Here is a 26,664-nt window from a genome sequence, read left to right on the forward strand (position 1 = left end):
AAAGAGCTTAACGTCCTTAATTCGGAACTTGGCTTGTCCACGGCAATCACTGAATTGATTAGAGCAGCAAATCGTCACAATTGTGCCTCACTTCACCACGCCAAACCACAGGCACAGCGGCCAGAAGCTGTTTTAACGCCGTTACTCCCAACACTGGTACAAACTGATATTTATTTATACTGTTTATATATTACTTTTATATTTTATTTAATAATCCCCAAATACTAATAAAATTACAATATAACGAATTCCAAAAGATATAAACGAAAAACGGCACGCAATAGCAGAAATAAAATAAAGAAATATTATTTCTGCCCCAAAGACGCGTCGTCACCCCGGCGATGTGTGCGGCGCAAACCGATTAACCCACGCGCGGAGCTTTAAACAGGCAGAGCTGCAGCTGCTGACACGCGTGCAGCACTGTGTGATTATAACAGTGTAACTTGTGGTACATCATAAAGATCATAGTGTGATTTGTTGTATTAAAACAGATCTACCTCACAGACCATTTTCTGGAGCACCATCTGACAGAGCGCAAAGGAAAGCGGAGGGAATTCTCTGCTGACCCGGCGCGAGTTCGGGCATCAAGTCAGGTTCGGGTTCGCAGACAATCTGAACTCTACAACGCATTTAAACAATTGCACAGTGTCCGCCTGGCTTTAAATTATTTTATCCAAGTCTTCCACTCATGTCCAAGCGCCACTTTAAATTTAATTCACCCTGATGTAGCTGCAATGGAGAGAGCGGCAGTGCATGCTGGCTTCGTTGCGTTGAACGCAGCCCCGCCCTCCAGTGAAAAAAATATTCAAATGAATCCAGCCCCTGCTGCATCAGGCCAATCGGAGAAGAGCAGGCGGTGTGCTCACACACACACACAAGCCTCTCAGACACAGAACAGGCGCTTTTAACCACATAAGTTGGAAACACTTGCAGGCTATTGGCTAATTCAAATCGCAGCTCCTGCGATTGAAAAATCGCGTCCATTCAAATCGCGATTTCGATTAAAAAACGATTAATCGTTCAGCCCTACGAGACAGTGTCTCAAAAATAACGAGATAGTATCACAAAACAATGATATCATCTCAAAATAATAAAACACTGTCTAAAAATAATGACTTACTATTCCAAAATAATGAGATAGTATCTCAAAATATTGATATCGAAATTTGCTGGACTTGTTTATTTTATTTTAGGGGCGGGAATAGGCTTATATATATAAAAAAAAACTAAATAAAAATCACCTGTTAAAATTAACCCAACCAGCGCGGAGCTACAGCCAGACCCGTGTGTTCCGAAGCTGGCTTTAGCTCAGTAAGCTAAGCCTTAACTTAGCTAGCCTACAGATACAAAGCTTATCAAACAGCTCAGAACAGCAGATTTCCACTGACTGAGCAGAACAAGGAGAATAAATGCCGCTGTGTGAGAGAGTGGAGTGGAGACGCTGTAGAGTTAAAAGCTTAATTAGGCTCAGCTAATTAGTTAATTAGTTAGCTTACGCTAGATAGAAAACGCCAGCTAAAGCTAATAGCTACAGCTAAGAGCTAAAGCTAAGCGCTACAAATGCGGGTTTATTATATAAACTCCGTACCTAAGGTTTATTAGAAAGATAAACTCCGTACCTGATGACTGACAGCGAGAGGCCGGGCTCGGCGGAGTTTTTCGCTGTTCTGAGGAGAATCTTCAGACCGGGCTCATCCAGGTTCAGCGGCTCCGCTTCCAGAACATTCTTTCACCCTAAACTGCGGTGGGTTTCTGTGGCTTTACCCCACCCGTTTTCCGAGAGAGACTCAAACTATAGAAAACTCCTACAGCGCCCCCAACCTGCGGCTCCCTGCAGCGCACATTAACCAGCTCCTGTACTTCCAGCTATACGCACACTGAATATACTTTTAGAAAGAAAGATAACCACTGGAGTTTTAGGGCCACTCTTAAAAAAATTAAACCAGTTAAATTCAAGAATAAACTGGTAATATTTTAAGATTTTTTTTTTAGAAATAGGTCATATTTTTGAGAATGAACTCGTAATATTTTGAGTCGTATTATTTCACAAAAAAAATGAATATTTTGTGATTAAAGTCATAATATTTCAAGAATAAAGTTGGAATATTACATTAATAATGCGTAATATTTTACAAATAATCATAATATTTTGTGTTTAAAGTCATATTATTTCAAGAATTAAGTCGGAATATTATGATAATGATGTCGGAATATTTTGCAAATAAAGTCATAATATTTTCCGATTGAAGTCGTAACATTTCAAGAATAAAGTCTGAATATTTCAATAATAATGTTGAAATATTTCACAAATAAAGCCATAATATTATGTGATTAAAGTCATAATATTTTAAGAATAAAGTCGGAATATTATGATAATAATGTAGGAATATTTTGCAAATAAAGTCATAATATTTTGGGATTAAAGTCATAACATTTCAAGAATAAAGTAGAAATATTTCAATAATAATGTTAAAATATTTCCCAAATAAAGTCACAATATTTTGTGATTAAATATGTAATTTTTTGAGAACATCAAAATACGTCATAATATTTCAGAAATAAAGTCGCAATATTTAGAGAATAAATTCATAATGTTATAAAAATCTTAATATACCATAGAGATGTAACCACTTAATATACAGTGTATATTAATTAATATACATTTATATATACACTTAATATACTGTGTATATAATATACACAGTATATTAATATACCTTAATATATACCTTAATATATCTTAATATATACACTTAATATACACTTAATATACCGTGGAAATGTAAGTCTTGGAGTCGTCCACTGCATGCGAGTTCTCCCTCAACAAAGGAGATTATTTCCTCCTTTGTTAATCCATCTAGTTTTTTCTTCTGAATACACGCATATTTTTGCACTAACCTTTTAGAATTCTTATACTAATAACAATCCTGTGCTAACGAGCAGCAAATTAAGTATTGCTTTATTGGTGAAACCGATATGAAAGTTTAACTTTACTTAATCCTCAACTTTCCTCATTTTAAAACAAGGTGATGGCTATATTGTTTATCAAAATCTTTGATCATAATGATGTGACTTTTCTGGTTATAATGATACTTTATTCTAAAAAAAATTGCCGTTTTTATTTTGTGGCCCTAAAATGCCGTCATACTGATGAGATCCACACATTTTGATAGTGAGTCAATAAATGCCCAACTATAGCTACTGATTAAAAAGAGAGTCATTATTAAAAAAAGATTTGCCTTCAGACACTCTTAGTTGCCTTGTCATGAGCACACTGGCCAGCGTTCAGTACCACTCACAAGATAACACCTCACAAGGTATACAGGTGTGGGCATCATCAATCTGTTCAATCTGTTCAACACATTACGATTAATTACATTTTGACATGTCCGTATGTGTGTGTGTGTGTGTGTGTGTGTGTGTGCGTACTGTGTAATTAAATTATATAATTATTTGTCTAGTATCCAAATACCACAATATACAAATCTAAATGTAACACAGTACTTTTCACCATATATATATATTTATTGAAAACAATTTATTTATTACATGCTTTAATATTTATATTTATCTTCATTTATCTATAAAGTACATTTATAACAGGAATACAATTACTCTGTAACAGTCCATTATTTGCCCCCAGTCCTCCTTTTTCACCAAGAGTCTAAAGATGGCCTTTAAACTATATGTATTACAGTCCACCGTAGTCCAATCAGTTTTGGATATTCATTATAGCAGTTTATTATATTATATTGTTTATGTTAAACACGTGGCAATGTCCAATTTAGGACTTTAAATAAAAAATGCACACATGCCTGTATTATAATTTTCTTTAACAGCTGGCAATTGCTAGAGGTGGTTTATATTTATATATTTTAACTGAATTTTAAGCATAAAAAATGCTAATTGTTCCTCAAGTTGTAGCATATAAGGCATATAGGTGTTGCCACTGGCTATCTACTTATACTGTAGATAATATTTAATATTTAAATATGTAGCAGTGCTTTGTGTCAAATTTTAATCACATTATTATACGCTAAAAAACTTAATTTGTCACCACTTTCTTTTCCTAAAAGAAACTATACCAGATACCAGTTTAGGCTAATCTCTGTATACCATGTTTCAGAACCTCTCTTGTTCTCACCAGGTCAGTGCACAGGAACTACAGGTGACCTCGCAGGGATACTCCTAACTGAAAGAGGGAGAAAGAGGCTGAAACAGAAAAGAAAACACAATGTCCTGTTGCTGATGATGTGAAGTCACCACAGCTTAATGTCCTGTAACTCCAGATCCCCCAGGACCTCCAGCTGGTTAATGGTGCTCAGGTCCTGCACTCTGTGCCTGTAGTCCAGCAGATGGGCTCCATTTACAGCAATTTTAAACTGATGGGCCTGGCACAGGATGATTATCTGAGGGGACAGAAAATGACGTGTCAAGATGATGTGTCCGACATGTTCCCAGTTTTTTTTTCTCTTAAAGCAGAAAGTGCATTTATAACAGTTGCTCAATAATAAACTATTTGAGCTCTGAAATTTCTAAAGCCCTATCTGAATGGGATTCGTTTTTCAGGGGGTCCTGGGATAATTTTCTCTTTTTTGGGGGGTCCTCTGTGATTTTATTCCTGTCCAAATTGACTATGTGTTTTTTTTTTACCTACTGTTTTTCATTGAACTCAGTGGTCCTACAGTATTTTAAGTCATGTCCGGATCCACGTCTGAGTTTCATCCCCTCTCGTTTAACGAAATAGCAATTTTTTTCACTGCCAAGCATCACAATTGCACTTTGGGTGCGCGTTCCCATGGAGATCCACGTAAACACAGCAGCGAGTGGAAATGGAGGAGCTACTGAACGCGATGTCATGTGACCGAGAAATCCAAAAAAATGTTTTTTTCACAAACGTGAAAACCCACTGATGTCCACAAATGAACACCACCAAATTCACAGATAAATATATTATTATTGCACTTTGTTTTAATATTATTGCACATAGTCCGGTTTATGTTATGGTCAGGCTATGGCAGACATGGTACTACAGATAGGATAGTTGTTAAATCTTCAAATATTTGAATATTAAAAGTTGTATTTTGAATAATTTACATCATCAGCTGCATATAAAACACATTAAATTACAAGTTTCTTAGAGACTCCCACTTATAAAGCAAAACCCAACAGTACCTCAAAGTATTTTTCAGCAGAGAAAGGGAAGAACGGCAGCTCAAGCTCCTCCGGGCCCCACGACTCGCTTAAGAAAGAGTTGCGGATGAACATGCTCGATTTCATCCGAGCGTTAAGGTGCAGGGCGATATTTTCTGATTGGCTGCACCTCAAATTTATGGTAAAACTGGGGAAAACAAGAAAAAGATTTATAGTGTCATATAGACACCTATTATTAAAGAGGTGTTTTAATGTAAGAAAAGACTAGATATGAATACTAACATGCCAAAAGTGGACAGGAACTTGTATGGTGCTGCTCACAAGATAGCACCTCACAACATATACAGATGTCAGAGTTCCAAAAACAAGCTGTCCCCTAAGGTAATGTTTTAACACTTTAAATACTGCTATCCCATAACATTTGGCATGTCAGTGTACAATGACTTGTACACATAAAATACTAGCATTTTATAATATTAGTGCATTTCTACCCAAATTTTAAAGAGCGTATATATCAGTATCAGCTGAGCCAATATGATCAAAACTACTTCAAAACTATCAGCTAGCAGCCCAGGCCCACAAATTCCCCACCCCGAGAACAGACCCAGATGTGTACGAACCTGTGAGGGAATAAGCTGATATGCCCCTTTATTGTGATGTGCTGTCCTGATCTGAGCCCTTTAAGTATACTGCCTTTGTAGGGTATACTCTTCAAAAATAGAGAAAAAAAAAACATTGTACTAAATAAAAAAAGCATTTAATTTAATTAACATTACATCAGCATTTAGTATATAATAATATAATAATTAGTTAACCTGTATGAACTTACCAAATCACCTGATTCTGAAAATATTGCCTGTGAGAGATTATAACACATCAACAAATTAAACAATCAGCGGATGATTCTCTAAAATTAATATGCAAGGATGGAAAGAACAAAGGCTGCTTACTGAGTTGGGGACATAACCAATGGCATGTATTTTGACTTTTCCTGATATGCAGAATGTGTCCACCCTGTCCAGAGGGATTCTGTGCTTATACTCCAGTATATGGGCACCGTTTACTGCAACCTAGAGAACAGACTGACCAATCAGCAACAGTACGAAGTACAAATACAGTCTTATAAACTCTAAAATGAATGAGAAATGCAAGTTGGAATATTTGTTGGATATTTTTTGGATATAAAAGTAAAACACACAGTAAAACCTACTATCTGAAAGCGTTTTTGTTTGATGTTAATGATATGTAGAAATAAATAACTTTTTTTTGTTTTTTGTTGCTGTTTCAAAATTTAAAGTAAAAGTGGTAAGAGAGGGGAATGGAAAATCTACTGATCACTAGATTCACAAATTAAAGTGGTTTATTGTGTAATGGTTTATTACATAGAAAAACGTACATAGTTAGAACTGTTCACAGTTGTTCACAACGGTGGTAAATGAAAACGCACACCTGAAGTGTTTAACAATAGTTATGTTTCAGTGTATTAACTAAAATATCATTTTTTATATATTTTTACATTTAATAGTACATTTGTTTTTTTAGGAAATGTTGATTTACCAGTATTTTACCAATATTCACATACCCACAAAATGCACTGATGCTTTTATATAGTAAATAAAATGGCTATATTTGGTTTGTGGTCATGGCACCCCCTAGTGGTTCCTATTATTACACTTGCTACAAAACCAATACTTAAATAGCTGATGGTTAAAAATACAGAAAAATATTTATGAAACCTCATTTACTAGTCTTTTTTAAGTTAAATTAACATATAAATAAACAAAATATATGTGTTGGAATACAGATCTAATATAAGAAAACATTAAAAATGTGTTGAATGTTAAGGTTTTGGCAATGTACAGAAAAAATAGTAATTTATCAGTGTAACCGTTTTTTCCACCTTAGGATTGAATAATCATGATCCTAAATATTAGGTTCTATTCTGAGATATTCTAAACTTTTTCACGTCTGACTATTCAGACTCTTTCACAGGCTTTCCTCCAGCCTACACTGCTCCCTTCTTAGGTTACAACCAATCAATTTCATTTCTCACCTTGAAGACATCTTCATGGATCAGAATGATTGTCTCAAAGGATGCTCCTTGTCTGAAGGGCATCTGATCGAGTTTCTCCTCCCGGCCCCAGCTGCCCTGCTGCAGAGAGTTGCACACGATGCTGGGAGGGTTCCTGAAGCGAGGGTTGAAGTGGAAGGCGATGTCTGCCCGAGGTTTGGTGCTGCTGCCACAGCCCAGGTCAAACTGGAACCTGTGGGAGTCATTGGGAACACATTCAGAAAGTAAAAATATATTGTGATAGATAGCCCTAAACAAGCATAATCAACCCTACTAAGCCAGATAACCAGTATGACCAGGCTTGACCATGCTGCTCGACCTACAAGGCCAATGTGGTTGAATAGCGTGACTAAGCTCAGCCAAAATGCAAATGCAAAACGCAGAGAGCTGGTTAAATAGCTTGTTTACCAACATATGTTTAATTTATACACTGCCTGGCCAAAAAAAAAGTCGGCATAGTTGAAATAAATCTTGTGACATTGCAGAAGCTTATTGAAACAATGCCACAGTGAATGTGTGCCGCGATTAAAGCTAAAAACAATCCAACAAAATATTAGAGTGTGACCTATTTTTTTTGGCCAGGCAGTGTCTCTGGATGACCAGCCTTTCAATCACCTAAGAGAAGTATAGTCCATCAGAAACCAGCTACCAGTAAAATAAGGTAATGGACAAAACTTTCTGGGTTCCAGTTGGGTTACCCATACAGGCCTCACATAGAGGGGCATGTTATCTGTGTAAATACATACATACATCATCATATGCAGGTTCCAGAGTGACTGTGGGTTTTTCATTAGCCTGTTTAAGTCATAGAAGTGAGTAAAGGTCAATTGTGGTTAGTATAATAATAATATGGGTCATACCTGTCAGCTTCATTGAGGACACAGCCTTGAATAACAACCATCTCTCCTGGATGGAGCCCACTTGCTATGGTTCCTGTGTAAGGAACTACCTGTAAGGAAACAGAGGCGGGGTTTAGGAGTTCAGCAGCAGTCTGGAGTGAGTAATAAAGCTGTATGGATTATTTAAACAGATCCATGCTGTTGACATATTTAGCTAGCTAGCTCTCAGGCTGCTCTCAGCCCCGTGCAGCCTCTCTGCTGCTGCCTGCATCAGTACCACCAGGCACACCGAGCCAAAACCCCACAATAACACCGAGAATACCCGAGAACTCACCGGATTAAAGACCGTCTGCCTCGCATTCGCCACGGACATCTGGTAAACGTGTGTAACTGTGCGAGAAGAAGCTGATTTCACCGATTTTGAACGGTGTTTACGTGCTCAGAGCGCCATTGTGCCAGATACTGATGGAGCTCTGTTCAGTGAGTCGGATCACTTGACTCGGTTCTTTGATAAGAGTCGATTCTTTCTATTAACCGTTTCAAAATCTTAAAAACAATTTGCAATTTTGTACATTTGTAATGTAATTTAATACACTTATCTGTCTAAAACAATGAATAATTTATTGTTTATAATAGAATAATTCTTTATGATATATATATATATATATATATATATATATATATATATATATATATATATATATATATATATATTTTTATATTTATATTATAATAATCAAATTATTATTTGATTTGATTATTTATAAATTAGGAATAATTATATATTACTTTTTAATATATTTTTTATATAAAGATTTTATAAATTTATATATTTCAAGTTAAGATAAGGCACAATCAGTTACTCAATTAACCATGGCACACTGAACTTTCATTCTTTTCATTTCTAAAGAGCACGTAAAGTGATCTTTTAACTAATACATTTATTTAAAAAACACTCGACTCACCTACAAAAATATTCGACTCGTTCTATTCATTTTATAAAACTATATTTCAATTCTTCTTCTTATTATTAATGTTATTATTATCATTATTATTATTAATGTTGTTATTATTATTATTATTATTAATGTTGTTATTATTATTAGTAGTAGTAGTAGTAGAACATTATTTCTAGATCTGGCAATTAAATGGATCTTCTAAAGAATTTATTTAAATAAAAAAAAAAACACTCTTTAACGTGAGTCGACCCACCTATAAAAAGAGTCGACTCGTTCAAAAAAGTCACACCAATATAGCTGTTAAAAAAACGGATTAAATGATCAAATAAACTTTGTACTGTTTACTCTGTCACTATAAGGTCTTTATTATTTCTTGTTTTATACAGTTTTAAAAATAGTGCCATTTTTTTGTAAATAAATATAGAATAATGTATTAACTGGGAGGTAAATCAGATGTTTTGAAACTGTAAATTTTAAGGTCACAAATAAATTTAATTGCATTTAGTTTGTAGTCATCTTTCTTTAAAGAGCTGAAAGAGAATAAGCTGGTTAAAAATGAGAAAAATGACCAACCGAGTCCACACAAAGATAGCTTTAAATGGTATTCAACATATAAAATTTAAACCTGATGAATATCCAGAACATAATTTGAAGAAAAGTAAGATAGTACCTAAAGCATTTTTATCACACTTGATGTTTAAAAATGTATAACCTAAAAATAAAAATGTATTACAGTCAAACAGAAGACAGACACAATTAAACACAGTGATTTTCTCAGTTTATTATTTACAAGTTTTTATTTTGTTCTCAAAATAATCAGAAAAAAATAAACAGTCACAATAAAAATAAAAATAAGCAGTCTTTGGGATCTTCCTTCTGACATTACTTATTTTAGCATTTTTCCCCTAAAGCCGAAGCATGTTTTGACACATGGCAGTCTAGATTCTTGTTTATTAAGCAATATAAACATATACTGTTAAAAATAAAAAAGTTTGTTTTTTTATGTTTCTTTATTAAATAGACAGTGGGGTTGTATGGAACCTTGACAGCTTAAAAAAAACTTCTTGGATGGTTAAACAGTTCCAGGCCAGAGTAAAGTCTTATGTATACTGGAGAAAACATTTAAGACATTTTAGACACAACTGATTCAAGTAATCTGTTATTTAAGAAGGCCTTTCAGACAGTGAGTGGATGTGTTAAACAGGAAATCAAAAATATAAAAGTTTGGAATTTATTTGGATAGTTTTTAAAAAGTCTTTAAAAGTAATCTATAATGTAGAATATTGTCAAAAAAAAAAAAACATAATCTAAATAATGTGGGTTGTTATTTACAGCATATCAAAAATGTATGATAAAAATGACTGTAAAACATACACTTCTATATACGCAGAATGTTGCTGTTTTTTCTCCAAAAGTATTTTTAGAGACAGCAATGATGTACCTTGTTTTTTTACATTCTTTCATCATAGGTCACTAAAGGACAATCAGTTATTGTACAAAATCTTTGTGAACTTTGCACTTTGCTATTCCAGCCAAACAAACAGACTGGACAAACAGTCTAAAATCCATTCAACTAAACATTAAAACCATCTCAGCAAAAACAACTTTTTCAGTTTTCAGTGAAGAATGCAATAAAATCTATATATTTCTGTATGATGCAACTGCATACACTGCTATAATCTACAATCTACAGTCTACAGTCTGTCCAACAGGTGGAGTCTGGGAGCTCACTGTGGATCTGTAGGCCAAAAGGTTCTCCAACTTTTCATAATCTCACATATCTCACAGAACCTTACCTGCTGGACTGATTTACAGGCCTGATGAGGACAAACAATTGTAAACCAGGGTGTCCTACTCTGCATCTTATCAGCATACAGCTAGCAGCACACATCAGGGTTTCTGAAACTGGAGACTGTGACCCCCAATGGGGCCCTAAGTGATGAGTAATGCTAATTAATGTGTGTAGAATCTGAAATGCAACAGATAATGATCAGAAGTCTCAAAAGAAAACAAAGAAAATATGATAAAAGTACTTGGAGTTACTGATCCCTTCTAATCCACATGTAAAAAAAGATTTTTGTAAGGTTTTATTTTTAAAAGATTTAATTTTTTAATAAGAAACATTGCCCATCATTTATTTTTAGAAAGGGAGGGATCGCAACAATTTTCTGAACTCTAAAAAGGAGTCGCACTGCGGAAAAACTTAAGAACCCCTGGTTTAAAACCAACTGGTCCATCTTTATACAATTGTGATGAGATGTGCTGCGCAGAAACGATTGGACACTCTTTAAAAACATTAGAGCTAATTGGACAATAAGTGTTAAGAGGGTAAGAAGTTGTGGAGTGTCCAATCCCGGTGTGGCTACAGGTTTTCATTCTGAACAACCAGCAGCAGACCTGATTCCACTAGTTTAATACATTAGTTAGACTTTAAACATCTGATGAGATGTGCTTCTGCTTTGCTGGAATTAAAACCTGCAGTCACACTGCCCGTTAGGGATAAGATCAGACAGCCCAGGTCTTTCTACAGGCTTTCTGGCTTTCAAATGCATTAGAGACTGCACTAAATTGAATTTTTTGAAATGTACTAGTTTACAAAGCATGAAAAACAAATTATTTACTGGATTTATACCTCCTGTCTAACAGTTATAGTTGAAGGCACATAGTTTTAGAGGTTTAAGGAATACAAGATTGCACATTTATGCATGAATGCATGTAGAATTAAGGCACTATACCAGTTTAGTTCAAGGCTTAGGGTTGGCATTCCAAGAAGAGTTGGCTTAACAGGTCATAAACACTATATATACTGTATAGACACCTGCTCAGTTATTGTTTTGTACTGTATTGGATGTTAAAAAAAGAGTTTATCTTGCTTTTAAATCTCCTAAATGTATTAGAAGGAGCATCATCATTCCAGAGAATTAATTCCTCTGCTCTACAGCTCAGTTCTTGGGTTTTAAACTGTCTAAATAGCTCATAACTGCAGTGGGTGCAATGTAAAGCAGCTGAATGCGTCATTCATTAGGTGGGGTGTCCATAAACTTCGGGGCATACAGCGTGTCTGTGTACTATGGCCTTAGTAATAAATATTTGATTAGTTTAATTTGGATTTGTGAGGTCAAAACCCATCATTCAGTAGCACAAACACATACAGGAGCATTTGCTCCCTGTTATCTCCCAGCATATGATAATTTAACCCCAGCACTGTTTGGGTTCCCATGTGAAATCTGGAGCAGCAGAATTCTTTAAGTCAGTCTTCTGCCTCAACTTTTTAAGTTTTTAAGGCTTTGAGAGTGGAGAACAGCAGCAAATAAGGAAGAAAAGCACCACAGAAATAAGACAACAGCATCAAAATAAACGGAAAGAAAAGGGAAAAAAAAGTTTTTAAGCAGACTTTTTAACGACGTGGATAAAGTAGCGAGGAGCATCTCCCTGGCCAGGCTTGTGCTGCTTAAAGTCACCGAATACGCTCTGCTCACATTTTCCCAGGAACGCTTCCTTCAGGAGCTCCTTGAAGCTCTCCAGCTGGTGGGGGTAATACGACAAACGGAATTTACTGCAAAACAAACACAAATAATTATTGTTAGTGCTTGATTTCAAATTTCAACAAAACTTCTTCATAAGTGGAAGTACTTTTTAAAGTTATTTTGCAGCATTTCTATGTGTTCGCTCATTCATAAAAAAAATGATAGATTCAAATGACACTGTGGTAGGCCCCTGGGGTTAGGGGCGTGACCACTGTGACCCGGAAGGAGGAAGCACACAGAGAACACAGACACAGGGAGTAAATTAACTCAAACGTACCTTTATTTGGTTATAAATGCCCTCCATCACACCCAAAAGAACTTAAAAGAACATAAATCCGGCCCAGTGGGGCTCTAGAGTTCACTAGTTCACTTAGTCTTACTTTTAAAGGTCCGTGCGGCCTCAGCTCACAGCTCCCCAGTCAAAGGTCTCCCTCGAGTGAGGGCTGAGGCTCAGTTTATATGCCTGTCCCAGCTGGCTGTTTAATCAGTCCTGATGCAGACCAGCTGAGACAGACAGGGCTGAGCGTTGCTACGTGGGGCGGACCCCCGGTTCCCCCGCCTCCTCACGCCACAGACACTGACATGCCAAAATCATGGGATAGCTTTATGTAAATGAATTGTGAAATGTTAAATCAGGAATACCTCATGATTCTGTACCTGTATACCTGTGTGCTTATGGCCAGGTTATTTGGATTATGGGAGATGGAGCGAGGCTAGATAGTGGCAGATGGAAGGGACAATCCATTTATGAAGTTGTTTTTGAAGATTTTAACATTCCTTGATCCAAATAATCACATGTGGGGTGAAAATATGTCCCAGAAAGTACTGTAGGAGTTGTTCTTTATTTTCCAGCCAAATTCATGGGCCACAGTACTAGTTCATGTCCTGTGACGTAGCAAATCGTACAATTTTATTATTTACAATTTTACTGCACTTATTTAAGCAATACAACACGAGAGGGAGTGTGTTATCACGAATAACATGATGTTATTCGTGCTAACACACGACCTCGGGTGTTCTATTGCTTTTATACAACAGTTTATTTTTACAAAATGAATAAAGAAAATAAATCAAAGAACTTTAATAAATTCAGTTTGAATATGCTTTGATATGGACTGTGCCTTCCACCAAAAAGTAGTTCCACAACAACTTAACTACAAAACAGTGTATGGTTCAGGCAGACTAACACCACTTGAAAGTTAGCTTGAAAGCAAACTTGGGAATAAGCGGAGATGGTAACGCTAGGAGCGTGAAATAACGCTAATACTCTCCTCTTCTGCTCTGTGGAGTCGTCTTCAGGTGAAAGCTGCACATTTTTTGAGCATTTCTGTTTGTTTTGCTGGGTGGTGTTGGTTAACTTGCCAGTGTGGCTGTACTGTGAGTAGGTTACTGGAGTCAAACTATCCGCGCTTCGGAAATTCCCAGTCAGCATAGCTTGCTTTAGCTCAGCATTAACTTAGTTTAGCCTAGCCTGGCTGGTTAGCGTTCTGGCTGTCAGACGGCATTAGCCGAGCGATTTTCCTTCCCTTTTTTCCACAAAGACGAGCCAGCGCTACGGGCGAGCGTGCCGCGGCTGAGCGCTAGCCTGTGCTAAGCTAACGCTGCTGCTGGTGCCGGTGGAGGCGATGATTCAAAACTGTACTGTGTGTATAGGCCGTTACTCGGCAACGCGTCGGCGGAGTGATACAAGTTTAGTGTGAGAAGGCCGTGATGTTATCACGAATATCATCACGGCTAGAACACTTCTCAACCAATCAGATTGTGAGGTCGTAACTAACTGTATAAAACTATATATTTAAGCAATAATTACACAAGAGGGAGTGCTATAACCTGTAAGCACTGTATCATTGCTAGATTACCTGTATGTGCCAGAGTAATACACTGAGAGCCTCGGTTACAGTGCATTACAGTGCTGTACAGTAACTATGTAACTCCAGTATGTACAGTAGTTACATAAAAAAATAATGTAGCAAAACGACAATAGTTCATAATAATCAGCATCAGCATGTTAACTACAATTTATTGGTTCAAGCAGTGATAATACTGTACCTGGTTTCAGGTGGTGTGTGTGCTCCCTCTGCCTGCGGGACCTCTAGTGAATAGTCCAGCGTGACCATGTGGGGCTTGCTGTTAACCCAAAGCACTGATGTGGAGATGTCTTGTTTCAGGTCACTCTACAATACAAACACCAGAGAAAGAATATAACAGTGTACTGCTGTAACCTGACTCATCATGGGGCACTTTGACATTTACTGACATGACTTATAGAAACCATAATCACTCAAGAGAGCCTAATTCTGTTGGTAATACTTCTCTACAGGAAATAGACCAGCTGTGTGTGCATTTAAATATCTGTATCAGCAATAGGTGATAAGTAGGGTTTTGCTTCTTTTCATTTGGCTGTTTTGCTTGGATGTCATAAGTTGTGGATTTTAACTAGGGCAATTTAATCAGTGGCACAACACTGGTTTGCAATTAATTATTAATGACAGATTTCTTCAGTTTTATTATTTACAGCATTGTATTAACTGGTATGTTGTGTCTAGTAGGGCTGTCAATGTTAAACCATTAAGGCACGCTATTAAAGACGACGAGTCTTTAATATGTGGACATCTGCACTGCACATCCCACTGATAACGCAAATTTTCAGCATTCTGTATTAAAGCAGCTTCACACTGCACAAATATACACACTGAAACACAGAATATTCTCACTTATTTCTCATTTATTTTCACATTACACACATACTCTGCTCATTTAGTATAAGAGTCTCTTAAAGGGACAGTGTACACAAAACACTGGTCGTTACAAATTTTCCCCAGGCCATTTAAATGGTCATCCCCCCAATGTGAGCATGTGTGCAATACCAAACACTTCTTGAGATTTTTATACTCAGAAAATTAAGTTTTTATTCAGAAACCCTTACAACCAAGCTGAGATGTTTACAATAAAGTAAAAAAAGTTTCCTCTATCCAATTTATCATGCATTCTTTATTTTACACATACAAGTATATACTAGTAATTTAATTAACACCACTAATATAATTATAACTGCATTTTACATTTATCACATTCATTCTTTTATTTACATTTAAATATCCACTATAAAAACTTGCGTCTTAACAAAAACAAGCAATTGCTGCCATAAACGGCACAGGTTTAAACTTGTCTTGATAGAAAGGCGTCTACAAAGACAAACAGGAAACAGACGGAGGTTAGGTGTGAAAAAGTGTTCAAAGGGTATTTTAAGCAATGGCACTGAAGAATCATTTTTGGATCTATAATTAACCATGTCTGTAATGGAGATGCGTGAGTGTGATTTAAATTTTTCTTCTTTGTGCCTTGTTCTTTTTTCGCTCATTTCTCATTGCCATACATTTTTAAAAAATAATAAATGTCTTGCACATGGCATTGCATCAGTTCTTGTGTGTGCATTTGTGACAAAACATATTTTGGAAGAGCAGATAGACACATCCAGAGTTTCTCCTGGTCAATGAAAAATGTTCTAATTCATGACACAACTGTTTACTGTTTATTTTATTTGGATCAGACATAAAACACACAAACATTATACGTACACACAAAAATCTAAAGAAAACATACTCTAAAACACAATGTTGCTTATTAATTGTGTAATATTCACACCACACACCCTAAAATATTCACAATTACAAGACAACTTGTGTTGTGTGAAGAGAACTAGTGTGTACATAGCATAAGTATTCCATCTGCAACACAAAGACAAATAAACCTACCTGATAATAAATATTCTTCCCTTCTGGAGCTCGGCCTGTCTCGAGGATATAGTCGTAGTTGCGGTGATCGATGATGAGAATTCCTCCAGGTTTCACCATGCTGGCGATGTTGCACAGAGCCAGCTTCTGATCACTCTGATCCCCTAAAAGATAGAATTTATTAAATCAGTAAATCAGAACATTCAGAACTGAAACAGTAATAATATAATATTATAATTAATAATATAATATATCCTCACCTTTAAAGTCTGGTAAATGAGCGAATGAGTTCCCCAGGCAGATAACAGCATCAAATCCATCTCCAGGCTTCTGAACATCTTCTGATAGTGTGAGCCAGTTAGCCTCTTCAATGACTGGAAATGGAAAATGTTCACCAATAAGTAACAGTTAGTTATAAGGATATAATACGTGAAGAAGAGACTGTACAAAACACGAAGCTCTTAGTAGACAATAGTTTACTATTTTATTACTACATGCAAAACTTACATACTTACACAGTATAGCTGTAATAGTTTATTGTGTGCAATATACAAATTCACTGTGTGTTCCATGATCTCTTTATCACCATTTGTGCAATATGTTTAACGTGCACTATTTATCACCTTTTCATCTGGAATTTATTCACTGTTAGTCCTTGTGCAATAATACTGGTCACAACCTACCATAATCATAACTCCTCTGACCTTTTCTTAGCTGCACTTTTATATATATATATATATATATATATATATATATATATATATATATATATATATATATATATATATATATATATATATATATATTTAGTATTTTTATACTTTTCTGTAATCTTTTGTATATATAGATTTATTTGTATTATTTGTTTTACATATTTTCCTGACCTGTTTCTCTGTCTCTGTTCTCTTTCCTCTGTGCTGCTGTAACATTGCAAATTTCCCCATTGTGGGATCATTAAAGGATTTTCTTATCTTATGTTATGCACAGTGATGCCACTGGAGCTTCTTCTTACCCCACTGGTCGAAAGCTGGCTCTTTCCTCCTCTCCCATCTCTCTTTAAGAGCGTATTTCAGCATCTTGTCACTGGCGTCCACGCTGAACATCTTAAATCCCTCCTCCACCAGCATGATGGAATCCACTCTGCAGAAAACAATCAGAGGTTTAAATGGGTGCTCCATGAAAGATCAGACAACAACAGAACACTGTAGTTATACATCATTCTGTAGTCTTTGTTATGCTCAAATTTGGTACTCCTTGTCTGCCCTCAATGTATAATAGCAGAAACCAATGGATTTCTTCACCTGGACGAGCGGCTTTTCAACCACTTTAAACATCATGGACCGGCTGAAACTAGTTTGCAGCAAAATATGGTGTTTCCATAAAGACATTGATGTCAGTTACAATGCAGTTATCTAACTATTTCAATTACAAGAAGACAACACGAACAGATTATACTAGAGATTTTTCTTTATAGATTTTATAAATGAGGAGACTGGTCTATGGTTGTCATATGAATGGGAGTTTACATAATGCCCCCCACCAGAACCATGGGGAACAAGGCCTTCTGCTCTGCCGCTCCTTGCTTATGGAATGCTCTCCCTGACCATCAGTGCACTGCAATTGAGTAAGAGCTTTAAAAAGTACTTAAAATCTTTATTTTTAGCAGAACATTTGACTCTTGATCTTCCTGTGGAGTGTAAAAATGGTTTTATAGTAGTTCTATTGTTTTACAGTGATGGTTCTGCAGTGTAGCACTTTGAGATTTGCTTTAAATGTGAAGTGTGTTACAAATAAAATGTATTACTATTATTATTATTATTATTATTATTATTATTATTATTATTATTAAAGTTTCATTGCTCAACCATAAGAACAAATCAGTAATGCCTCAAAAAGACAGCTAGTGTAAAAAAAGACCTCCTTGATGTGGAGACCTGCGCAAGTAAAGTAGCCAAATAGCAAGATGTTTTGGTACATTATTGAGCCAAACAATAGAAACTATTTACAAGGTATTCATCAGATTTTATCTTTGTTAAAAATACATTTTAAAATTGTAATTTGATATTTAGTTTATAGTATTTTGGTTTCTCCCTGTTCATATATGATGACACTTTTGTTATAAAGTGAATCTGGAGATGATTCTTACACTGTATGCCAATTTTATGGTGAGTGACCAATAGAAATGCAAAATTCCAAAAGTACACTGAATAAAATCTTTTTACACTGACTTCCATCCAGTATCATGTTGAAGATTTCACAATTTATGTGACAGGGACATGTCAAATTAATTAACTTTGTTAGATGTAATGCCTTAATGCATGAAACCACATGCATATTCACTTATTAATCATTATAAGCCTATTTCAATATATACAAGACATATTATCGTTATCATAAGACGATACTGTTGATCTGAGAGAGAGAGAGTGCAGTTTATCACCAGTTTTCTTTTATATAAATAAAGAAACTACATTATTTTACACAACTAATACAGAGGCAGGTTTAATAAGCAAACAGGGAGCCACTTGAGTGGTATATGTGGGAACCAGCAGCTGTGAGAATTACAGCACAAAAATATATTATTTTATATTTTTCCTTAGTTTTTATTGCCACTTCCCACTAGAACTTAGATTGGGCCCAAAAAATCCATCCCGTTCCAGCCCAAGCCTGTGCATGTTATGCCCAAGCCCAACCCGACCCGCCCCATAAACTGCAATTATGAGCCCAAGCCCGATTTAAACAAGACAATTTAGACAAACAATTTTTTTTGGTAAGTAGAACATTAAAACTGAGCTTCTCAAAAACATTTTCGGGTTGTTGGAATAAGCGAAATCTGTTCAGATTGATGTTAATTAACATTGCAACACTGAAGAAGCATAGACCTGTTATTTAAGATAAATCTTTATTAAGAACTGATCTCCCAGTCTACTTTAATATAACAATTAACAATTAACAAAGTTTAAGAATACAAAACACAAATTCACAACAGACACCAAAAATTCTGTAAAATCTGGTCATCAGTCTGGAAAACAATGGACAATCTATGATTCTTCCTTTTGTATCATATCTGTCTTGCTTTTTAGTTTATGTTTATTTTTCTCAAATGTTATATTATTTTTATTTACCGTTTTGTTATTTTCTTTATTTTACACTTTATCTTCTATCTAAGTTTACATGCTGTTAACCTCATTTTGATACTGATGTGGCGAGAGATTGTGTGTTGATATAACTGTAATATTTGTAATATTTGTAAAATCCAATAAACATATAACTACAAAAAAAAGAATACAAAACACTTTCAGAACAAACTTTTTTTTTTTCAATTTTAAACATATAGCCTGAGTGCAAAACACATAAAACAACAATAAGGCTATGCACTACACGCTCAATAAACCGAAACAGACCAAGAACAATAACATATTTTACAATTACTTTTGTCTACTCTAATATAATTAACAATGTTTTAGAATATAAAATACTTTCTGAACAAACTATTTTTTTATTTTAAGCATAAAATAAAAAATATAAACACATAAAACAACAATAAGGCTATGTGGGGACAAGTGGAGGAGCTGATGTGCACAGTGTTCACTGCAATTCCAGAGCTGCATGATTGTGATTATAACGCCATAGGTTTACTGTATATAAAATAAAAATAGCATTAAAAAACAGAGGCTGGGTTCGGGCCTCGGGTCATCATTTTCTGCTAATAAAACACCACTGGACAGCTGAACACACTCAAAAGAGAACACTAACTGTCCATTTTTTATTTTTTTAATCTCAGATAACACACTATGTCGCATGCAGAGAAAGAGGACGGGCAAACAGATGATTGTGGAATTACTGGGAATTCAATCTGCAAGCTCTGTCAGTGACACAGTCAATGTTTAAAAGGTTGCAACACTAAAACAGTGCCATACACTATTAAACGTCTATCTCAGCAATCTGAGAAATGCCATAAAGATTCTTTTAAAGAGTAGGGGTGTAAATCACAGGGCATCTAACGAGACAATATTTTCACGATACACTGCCCACAATAACAATGATATAACGATACTGTTATTCTGCAATATTCAATATAGCACAAGACATTTCTCTACGATCCTTTAAGCATTCAGTGTGCCACTGGCTTTAGGGAGTTTAGATTGCTTATGTTTTAATAAAAATATCTAATATATTTGATGCAATTAAACTAGAAACTTTTTATGGCCCTCTTTAAACTTTTAAACATGTTTAAATCTCAACACACAAATCCATTATCTTACAAAAATGTAATTTTTGCAGGACCAATGGGTCTCTCTTCCAAAAAAGCCAGTTTGCCTAGCTTCAAAGACTAAGACACTACAAAACAAAGCCTGTGAGTGGTCTTTAAAAAAGGTGTGCACCTTAGTAAAAGCCAGAGCAGCAAAATAAATTTTTTTGTTAGTACGCTTCCAAAAACTTAAATATCCCCATAGCTTTAACTGTGGTAATCATTTACCACTGGTTATGTAGTGGTTATGGTATTTCACCAGTCAACTTGGAAGTCGGAGCTGGGAAATGACAGCACACCCGAACTGGTGAGTTAAACATTTCAGTTGAACATAAATGTTTTAGTTACATTTTCTGAAAATTGTCCATAATTTTAAAACATATCCAAAATCAGCCACTTTGACAATCTTTAACTAATGTTTTATGATCAATCCAACCAAATATATATCCCATTTTTTATGTCCCAGGTTGTAACACTGTAGCACTGTAAGCGATACCAGTTTGTAACAATTATACAACATTACTCTATATTTTGCAAACCCAAACACCATGAAAGACAGTACTATGTGTATAACTAATTTAATTAGAGATAAATAGCTTATAACTGGATTTATGAGTAAATAATAATTAGAAATAGCTCTAGCATGGGTGAAAAGCAGCCATCCTATTTGTGGATTGTGCTGAAGAGGCAATGTGTGAGGAGCTACCCGGTACAGGAGCAGCAGCTGCAGAGAGTGAACAGCAGCAGTGGGGGCTATTATTAGTTCAGGTTAGTGTGTCAGTGTTACACTGGCTGAGAGCAAAGAGTTCAGTGATTTAGAGTAAAGCAAGCATTTAAAGAATCTGTAAAACAGCAGCAGCAGCAGCACAGCAGCAGCTCTCACTGCTAACAGCATTCCGTATGTTACTATCTGAGGTATGGGTTATTTGAGCTATGAGCTGGAGTCATATACGGTACCTCCTTTTCTGTCCCTGTAAACATGCAGGTAATCTAAAGTGTGTAAAGCTAGCCCAGTCTTATGTTTTCCTATTTTAACCCATGTTTATAGTCATTTCATTGTGTTTGAGATATATGCCCCACTTATTATATAGCTGACCTGGGCTGTTAGGCAGCCTACCTAATTATCAAAATGTTAAAGTGGAATGCCGTCAACCCAAGAGTGATGTTGACAGCGCTGACATTTGACATTTTCCCTTCTCCAGTGTAGATAGTGTTAGCTTTTAGCCTCTGGCCATAGTCCTTATGGCAAATCCGTTCACCATCTTTGCAAAGCGTCCGGGCATTTATTACAAGTCACTAAAAACTGTGGCTTGTACGGGTATGGCACCTTGAATTTGGTACCGATACACAAACAGTACGTTTTTTGATACCTTTTTCTAAATTTTCTAAAAAAATTACAAAAAGCAATAATAATTTTTTACGAAGCATATTACTTTAGGAGTTCTTTTTAAGGAATATTAGCATTAGATTGGTAAAATTAAGTTACATTGGTGGTGTCAATCATTTAAAAAAAATGTGTTGGTATTTTCCAGTTTTATTGTGAGGAAACAGTAATAATAGTGTAGTGTGGTTTTGATTTGGCAGACCTGAGCTTTTTGTACTTTATTATAATATATCAAAGTAAAGAGAGAGAGAGGAAGACAGCGTGAGACAGACTTACAAGTAACAAGTAATCAGCATTACTAGAACCCCAATTCATACATTGGTCAGTGACCTATCTCTTAATTAACAAGGTCTCTGTTCTGGTCAGCACTTTTCCCTTCTCCTGTGCAGCTAGTGTTAGCTTTTAGCTTTTTTAGCTCCTTCTCTCTTCTTGTGTGTGGCTCCACCAGCCATTTTCCTTTTCTTTGGCGACTATTGTTAGATTTAAGGATCCAATCAGCCATTCTCCCTTCTCCTGTACAAAGATTAAAGTTTATCATTGTTTTCCCCCAGACATTTCCTCATTTTAGGATGCAAAAATGAAATTTTAGGATGGCCTATTTCTTAGCTTTTAGACTTTTCGTCTTTTTAGGATGCAAAAATGCAATGGTACAGTGTTTTCATGCCAGAACTTTGACAGATATGTGTTGATTTAAGCCTCATCTTACTGCGACCATTACAGGTCTACATGTGTCTGCATCTACATTAACTATTCGTCAAACTGCCACCCACAACAGCCCCAATTACAGTCAGTTTTAGGCATACATACTATTAAGGGTGTTTATGATTTTTACAAAGTTATTAATGTTCACTAACATAGTTTTTTTATTTGATTTTAGAAATATTTACAACTTTGTCCCACCCTCACACTTTCAATATACACTTCCATAGGCCTGTTTGAAAATAAATAAATAAATAAAATGGTGCGCTATGCAATAGAATATCTGCACAATTTCCAATAAAGCACACATGAAGTGTGTCATATCACCTTAGAGACATTTAGTGGTTGATTGACCATGTGTAATGCCCCAGTCACTTGACATGTAGTGTTCAGGAAGTGCCAATAATGTGAATTACCACTTCCTCTTCCTTCTACTGTTTTAGATAAAAGTGACTGTGTTGTTTAAACAAGAAAACCTCTTTTATTTGGAGTTAGGAGATATTTTAAAATGTAGTGTTACCATCTGTCCACCTATTAAAAGTGTTTGGTCTCAAGAGGCATTTCATTACTGTCCAATGAAAAATATGTATCTTAAAAAACAGCAACTTTACACATGAGAGATAAAACCTTAACTTTCAATGGACATCAACATAAAGCAAGTTTATTTCAGGTCTTTTTGAAGAATTCCAGGAGAAAAAACTTGCCTCACACACTGGATTATACTCCATTCATCAACACATTTAAAATGCAGTAAACAAAAAATCGACAAAAATAGACATACTTAGTTTTCTTTGAACAGCGACAATATGATTTAAGGAATCTGCTGTCTGCTCACAAAGAACCTAAACAAGAAACAAGACAACCAGTTTAAGCAATTTTGTGTCAAAACTTACAAAAACATTTGGCTAAACAAACCAAACAAAACGACTAAACCAGGCTGGGTTTCCTAAAAGCACCTTAGCTTTCTAAAGCTGATTCTTAAAGCACCACTCACAGCACTCTCTCCAGCAGCTAAGCAGATTATAACACCAAGACGCTTTTGGGGAAACTGGGCCCAGTTTATTCAGAATGTGAATAATTCAGAAACCACTCTAAAATTTCAAAACAAAGTAGGAGCTATGTCAAGGCCAGAACATATGTCTGTAGAAGTACATCTACCTCCATCAAGGCTACAAACTGATGGTATTTAGAAATATTTATCACCTTAGATAGTTTAGTCTATTAGCACTTTTCCAGCTTCCGACTCCTACAGCTTACAGAGGCTCTGAAGGACAATCCCAGCAGACATTGGCACAGAAGCTACGGGTGGTTTTGCAACAAAAAACCTGAGCCAAAACCCTGCCTAGTGACCTGATATTACACAAGGAGGGAGAGAGAGGGAGGAGCTGCAGGCAGCGAATGGCCTTTAACTGTCACGGTCAGTAAACCATTCAGTCCAGCTGGACTTTTCAGCCGTCTCAGATACACTAGACCATCCCGGCTTAGTTCAGGTAATGGAGTACACGACTGGATCAAACACAAAACTGTGTGCTGCACAGTTCAGTGATTTTCTGCAGATAAATGCTAAAAGAGGTTTGTTTAATTAAATAATTTAGTTTAAATGTGAAACAAAATGTGACCATCTGAAACCAGCTACCAGAAAAAGCTGCATGCCTGGATATCAGTGTTTATATTAAGTAAACAGTAACAACAATAAACTCAAAGCAAGTCAAAATAAAAAATATGGAAGTGAAATAACCAAACTCCAAAATAAGAGTCTTATAACATGGTTATTAGTGTTGACCTGTTTTAATTATTATATGTAAACTCTACAAAAAATTAAAACAGGTACACAGTAAAGTACAAAAAGTAAATATATTTAATCAAAATATAAGTTTAAAACATGCACATACTAAAAGAGGCATGTTATAGCAAGTAAACAGTGAAATAAGTGTGTTATTATGTGCTTATGTGAGTGATTGCCTGTTTAAAACACTGGAATAAGAATATAAAATAGATTAAATTATATAACATTGTCCTCATTCTTTTTTATAATAAAGAACAAGAACTGACTTGTGCAGCACAATTAAAAGAAAAAACTCCAGTAAGGATTGTGGCAAGCACCTGCTATAGTGTAAATAATGAGCACTTAAAGCTATGGTGTAATAGTTGGTGATCAAGCAAGGGAACAGACTCCCCATGACTGCCCTATGTTACAACTGCCCCATGTAACAACTAGTATCCCATGTAACAACCATCCATGTTCCTACTGTCCCATATAACAACCGGCCCATGTTACAACCACCCCATGTTAAACCGTTCCATGTTACTAATGTCCAATGTAACAACTGTCCGCTGTAACATGAGTGGTGTGTTTGTGTATGTTTATGTGTGTGTGTGTGTATGTTTTTTGTATATATCTTTTTACATACAAACACCTTGTACATACATACCTGCATAACTACACTCACACACAAATAGACATAAATACAAATATGCACTAATGCACTTCTACATGTGTGAGTGTATGTTTGTGGGTTTAGTTGATGTGTTTATTTGGTCTGTGTGTGTGTGAGAGAGAGAGAGAGTGGTATGTGTGTGAGTGTTTGGTGTGTGTTGGAGGGTTGTATATGTGTGTCGCTTTGTGTGTGTTGGAGGGTTGTATAAGTGTGTAGCTTTGTGTGTGTGTGTGTTGGAGGGTTGTATATGTGTGTAGGTTTGTGTGTGTGTTGGGGGTTGTGTATGTATATGTGTGTGAGTGTAGGTTTGTATGGGTGTGTGTGAGGGAGAGATAGAGATGTGTTGGGGGGTTGTATATGTGTGTAGGTTTGTGTGTGTGTGTGTGTGTTGTGGGGAGGGGGTTGTGTATGTATATGTGTGTGTGTGAGAGAGAGTGTAGGTTTGTGTATATGTGTGTTTGGTGTTTGGGGAGGGGGTTAGCCTACCCAGTGCCGCAGGCTACGTCCAGTACCCGGATGCAGTTGTGCTGTCTGAGCAGCCCCGCGAGCCAGCTCCGGTACTCGTCCGTCCTCCGCCGCGTGTCCCCGATATACAGCTGCCACACTTTAGCCGCCTTCCCGTCCGCGTACTGATCCGGCAGCCCCACCGCCGCCACCCCCAGCGAGCGGGTCCGGTACACGCTGTCCACCATGCTCGCGCGCCTGTAGCTGTCTCACTCTCTGCTTGTTTCTCTCTCTCTCTCTGTCTGTCTCTCTCTGTCTGTCTGTCTCTATCTGTCTGTCTGTCTCTCTCCCTGTTTGTCTCTTTCGCTGTCTGCTTGTCTATCTAACTGTCTGCTTGTCTATCTAACTGTCTGCTTGTCTGTCTAACTGTCTGGTTGTCTGTCTAACTGTCTGCTTGTTTTCCTGCGGATAGTCCACGCGTCCTGAGCCGCTGAGGTATTTATGGTTCGGCGATACTGAAAGAAAACTTTCAGCCAATCACATGCGAGACCTCGCTCACGCCTACGTTTTGATTGGTGGAAGCGGTCAGTGACGTTCCCTTGTGTCTGCCAGTGTGTATTTCATCAGATTTCCAGCTACAGTTATTTACACCACACACTGACAGCAGTACACACTTTAAACTGTGTATCAGATTTGGAGTCACTGGACAATTTATTCTTTATTTTGTTGAAAATAGAGAAAAGAAAGAAAAACAGGACAAGATTCCATATATTAATACATATTTAATTTAAACATACTTAACTTATAATAAGTTATATGAAGTAATAGTAAGTAAACACTAAATAAGAGTGTTCCCCTGCTTGAAATATTACATAATGCTATAGTAAATAAATAACAAAATAAAGGTTGTATTGTAACCAAGCACTAAAAATCAAACCTTATCAAACAAGTGAACACTAAAATATACATGTTATAGTGATTAAACACTAAAATAAAGCACCAAAATAATAGCTATAAAACAGATAAACACTAAAACAGACATTGAAGCGAATTATTCTATTTTTAAAAAAAGTTAACAGTAAAATAAAAGTGTTACAAGTAAACCACAACAGATAATTATAAAAACTCATTTTGATGAAAAATAGAGAGGTTTAGTGAAACAT

The 26,664-nt window shown here is 36.0% G+C and overlaps 2 protein-coding genes across 2 annotated transcripts; both read right to left on the reverse strand.

Annotated features, from left to right (window-relative positions):
• Positions 1 to 3,487: 3,487 nt before the first annotated feature.
• Positions 3,488 to 8,572, reverse strand: lgals8b (galectin 8b). The gene is made up of 8 exons (XM_007248452.4): positions 8,399 to 8,572; positions 8,086 to 8,174; positions 7,208 to 7,418; positions 6,105 to 6,224; positions 5,984 to 6,010; positions 5,775 to 5,863; positions 5,176 to 5,341; positions 3,488 to 4,409 (listed from the first exon to the last, which is right to left on the reverse strand). The coding sequence occupies exons 1-8, from the start codon at positions 8,435 to 8,437 to the stop codon at positions 4,260 to 4,262; spliced, it is 891 nt and encodes a 296-aa protein (XP_007248514.3). The 5' UTR covers positions 8,438 to 8,572; the 3' UTR covers positions 3,488 to 4,259.
• Positions 8,573 to 9,784: 1,212 nt separating this feature from the next.
• Positions 9,785 to 25,987, reverse strand: gnmt (glycine N-methyltransferase). The gene is made up of 6 exons (XM_022673203.2): positions 25,544 to 25,987; positions 17,297 to 17,424; positions 16,545 to 16,658; positions 16,306 to 16,448; positions 14,600 to 14,724; positions 9,785 to 12,579 (listed from the first exon to the last, which is right to left on the reverse strand). Exons 1-6 carry the CDS (start codon positions 25,747 to 25,749, stop codon positions 12,408 to 12,410), a joined length of 888 nt encoding a protein of 295 aa, XP_022528924.2. The 5' UTR covers positions 25,750 to 25,987; the 3' UTR covers positions 9,785 to 12,407.
• Between the last annotated feature and the right edge of the window lie 677 nt (positions 25,988 to 26,664).

The sequence above is a fragment of the Astyanax mexicanus genome, chromosome 14 (genome assembly GCF_023375975.1).
Source record: "Astyanax mexicanus isolate ESR-SI-001 chromosome 14, AstMex3_surface, whole genome shotgun sequence".
Taxonomy (NCBI): domain Eukaryota; kingdom Metazoa; phylum Chordata; class Actinopteri; order Characiformes; family Acestrorhamphidae; genus Astyanax; species Astyanax mexicanus.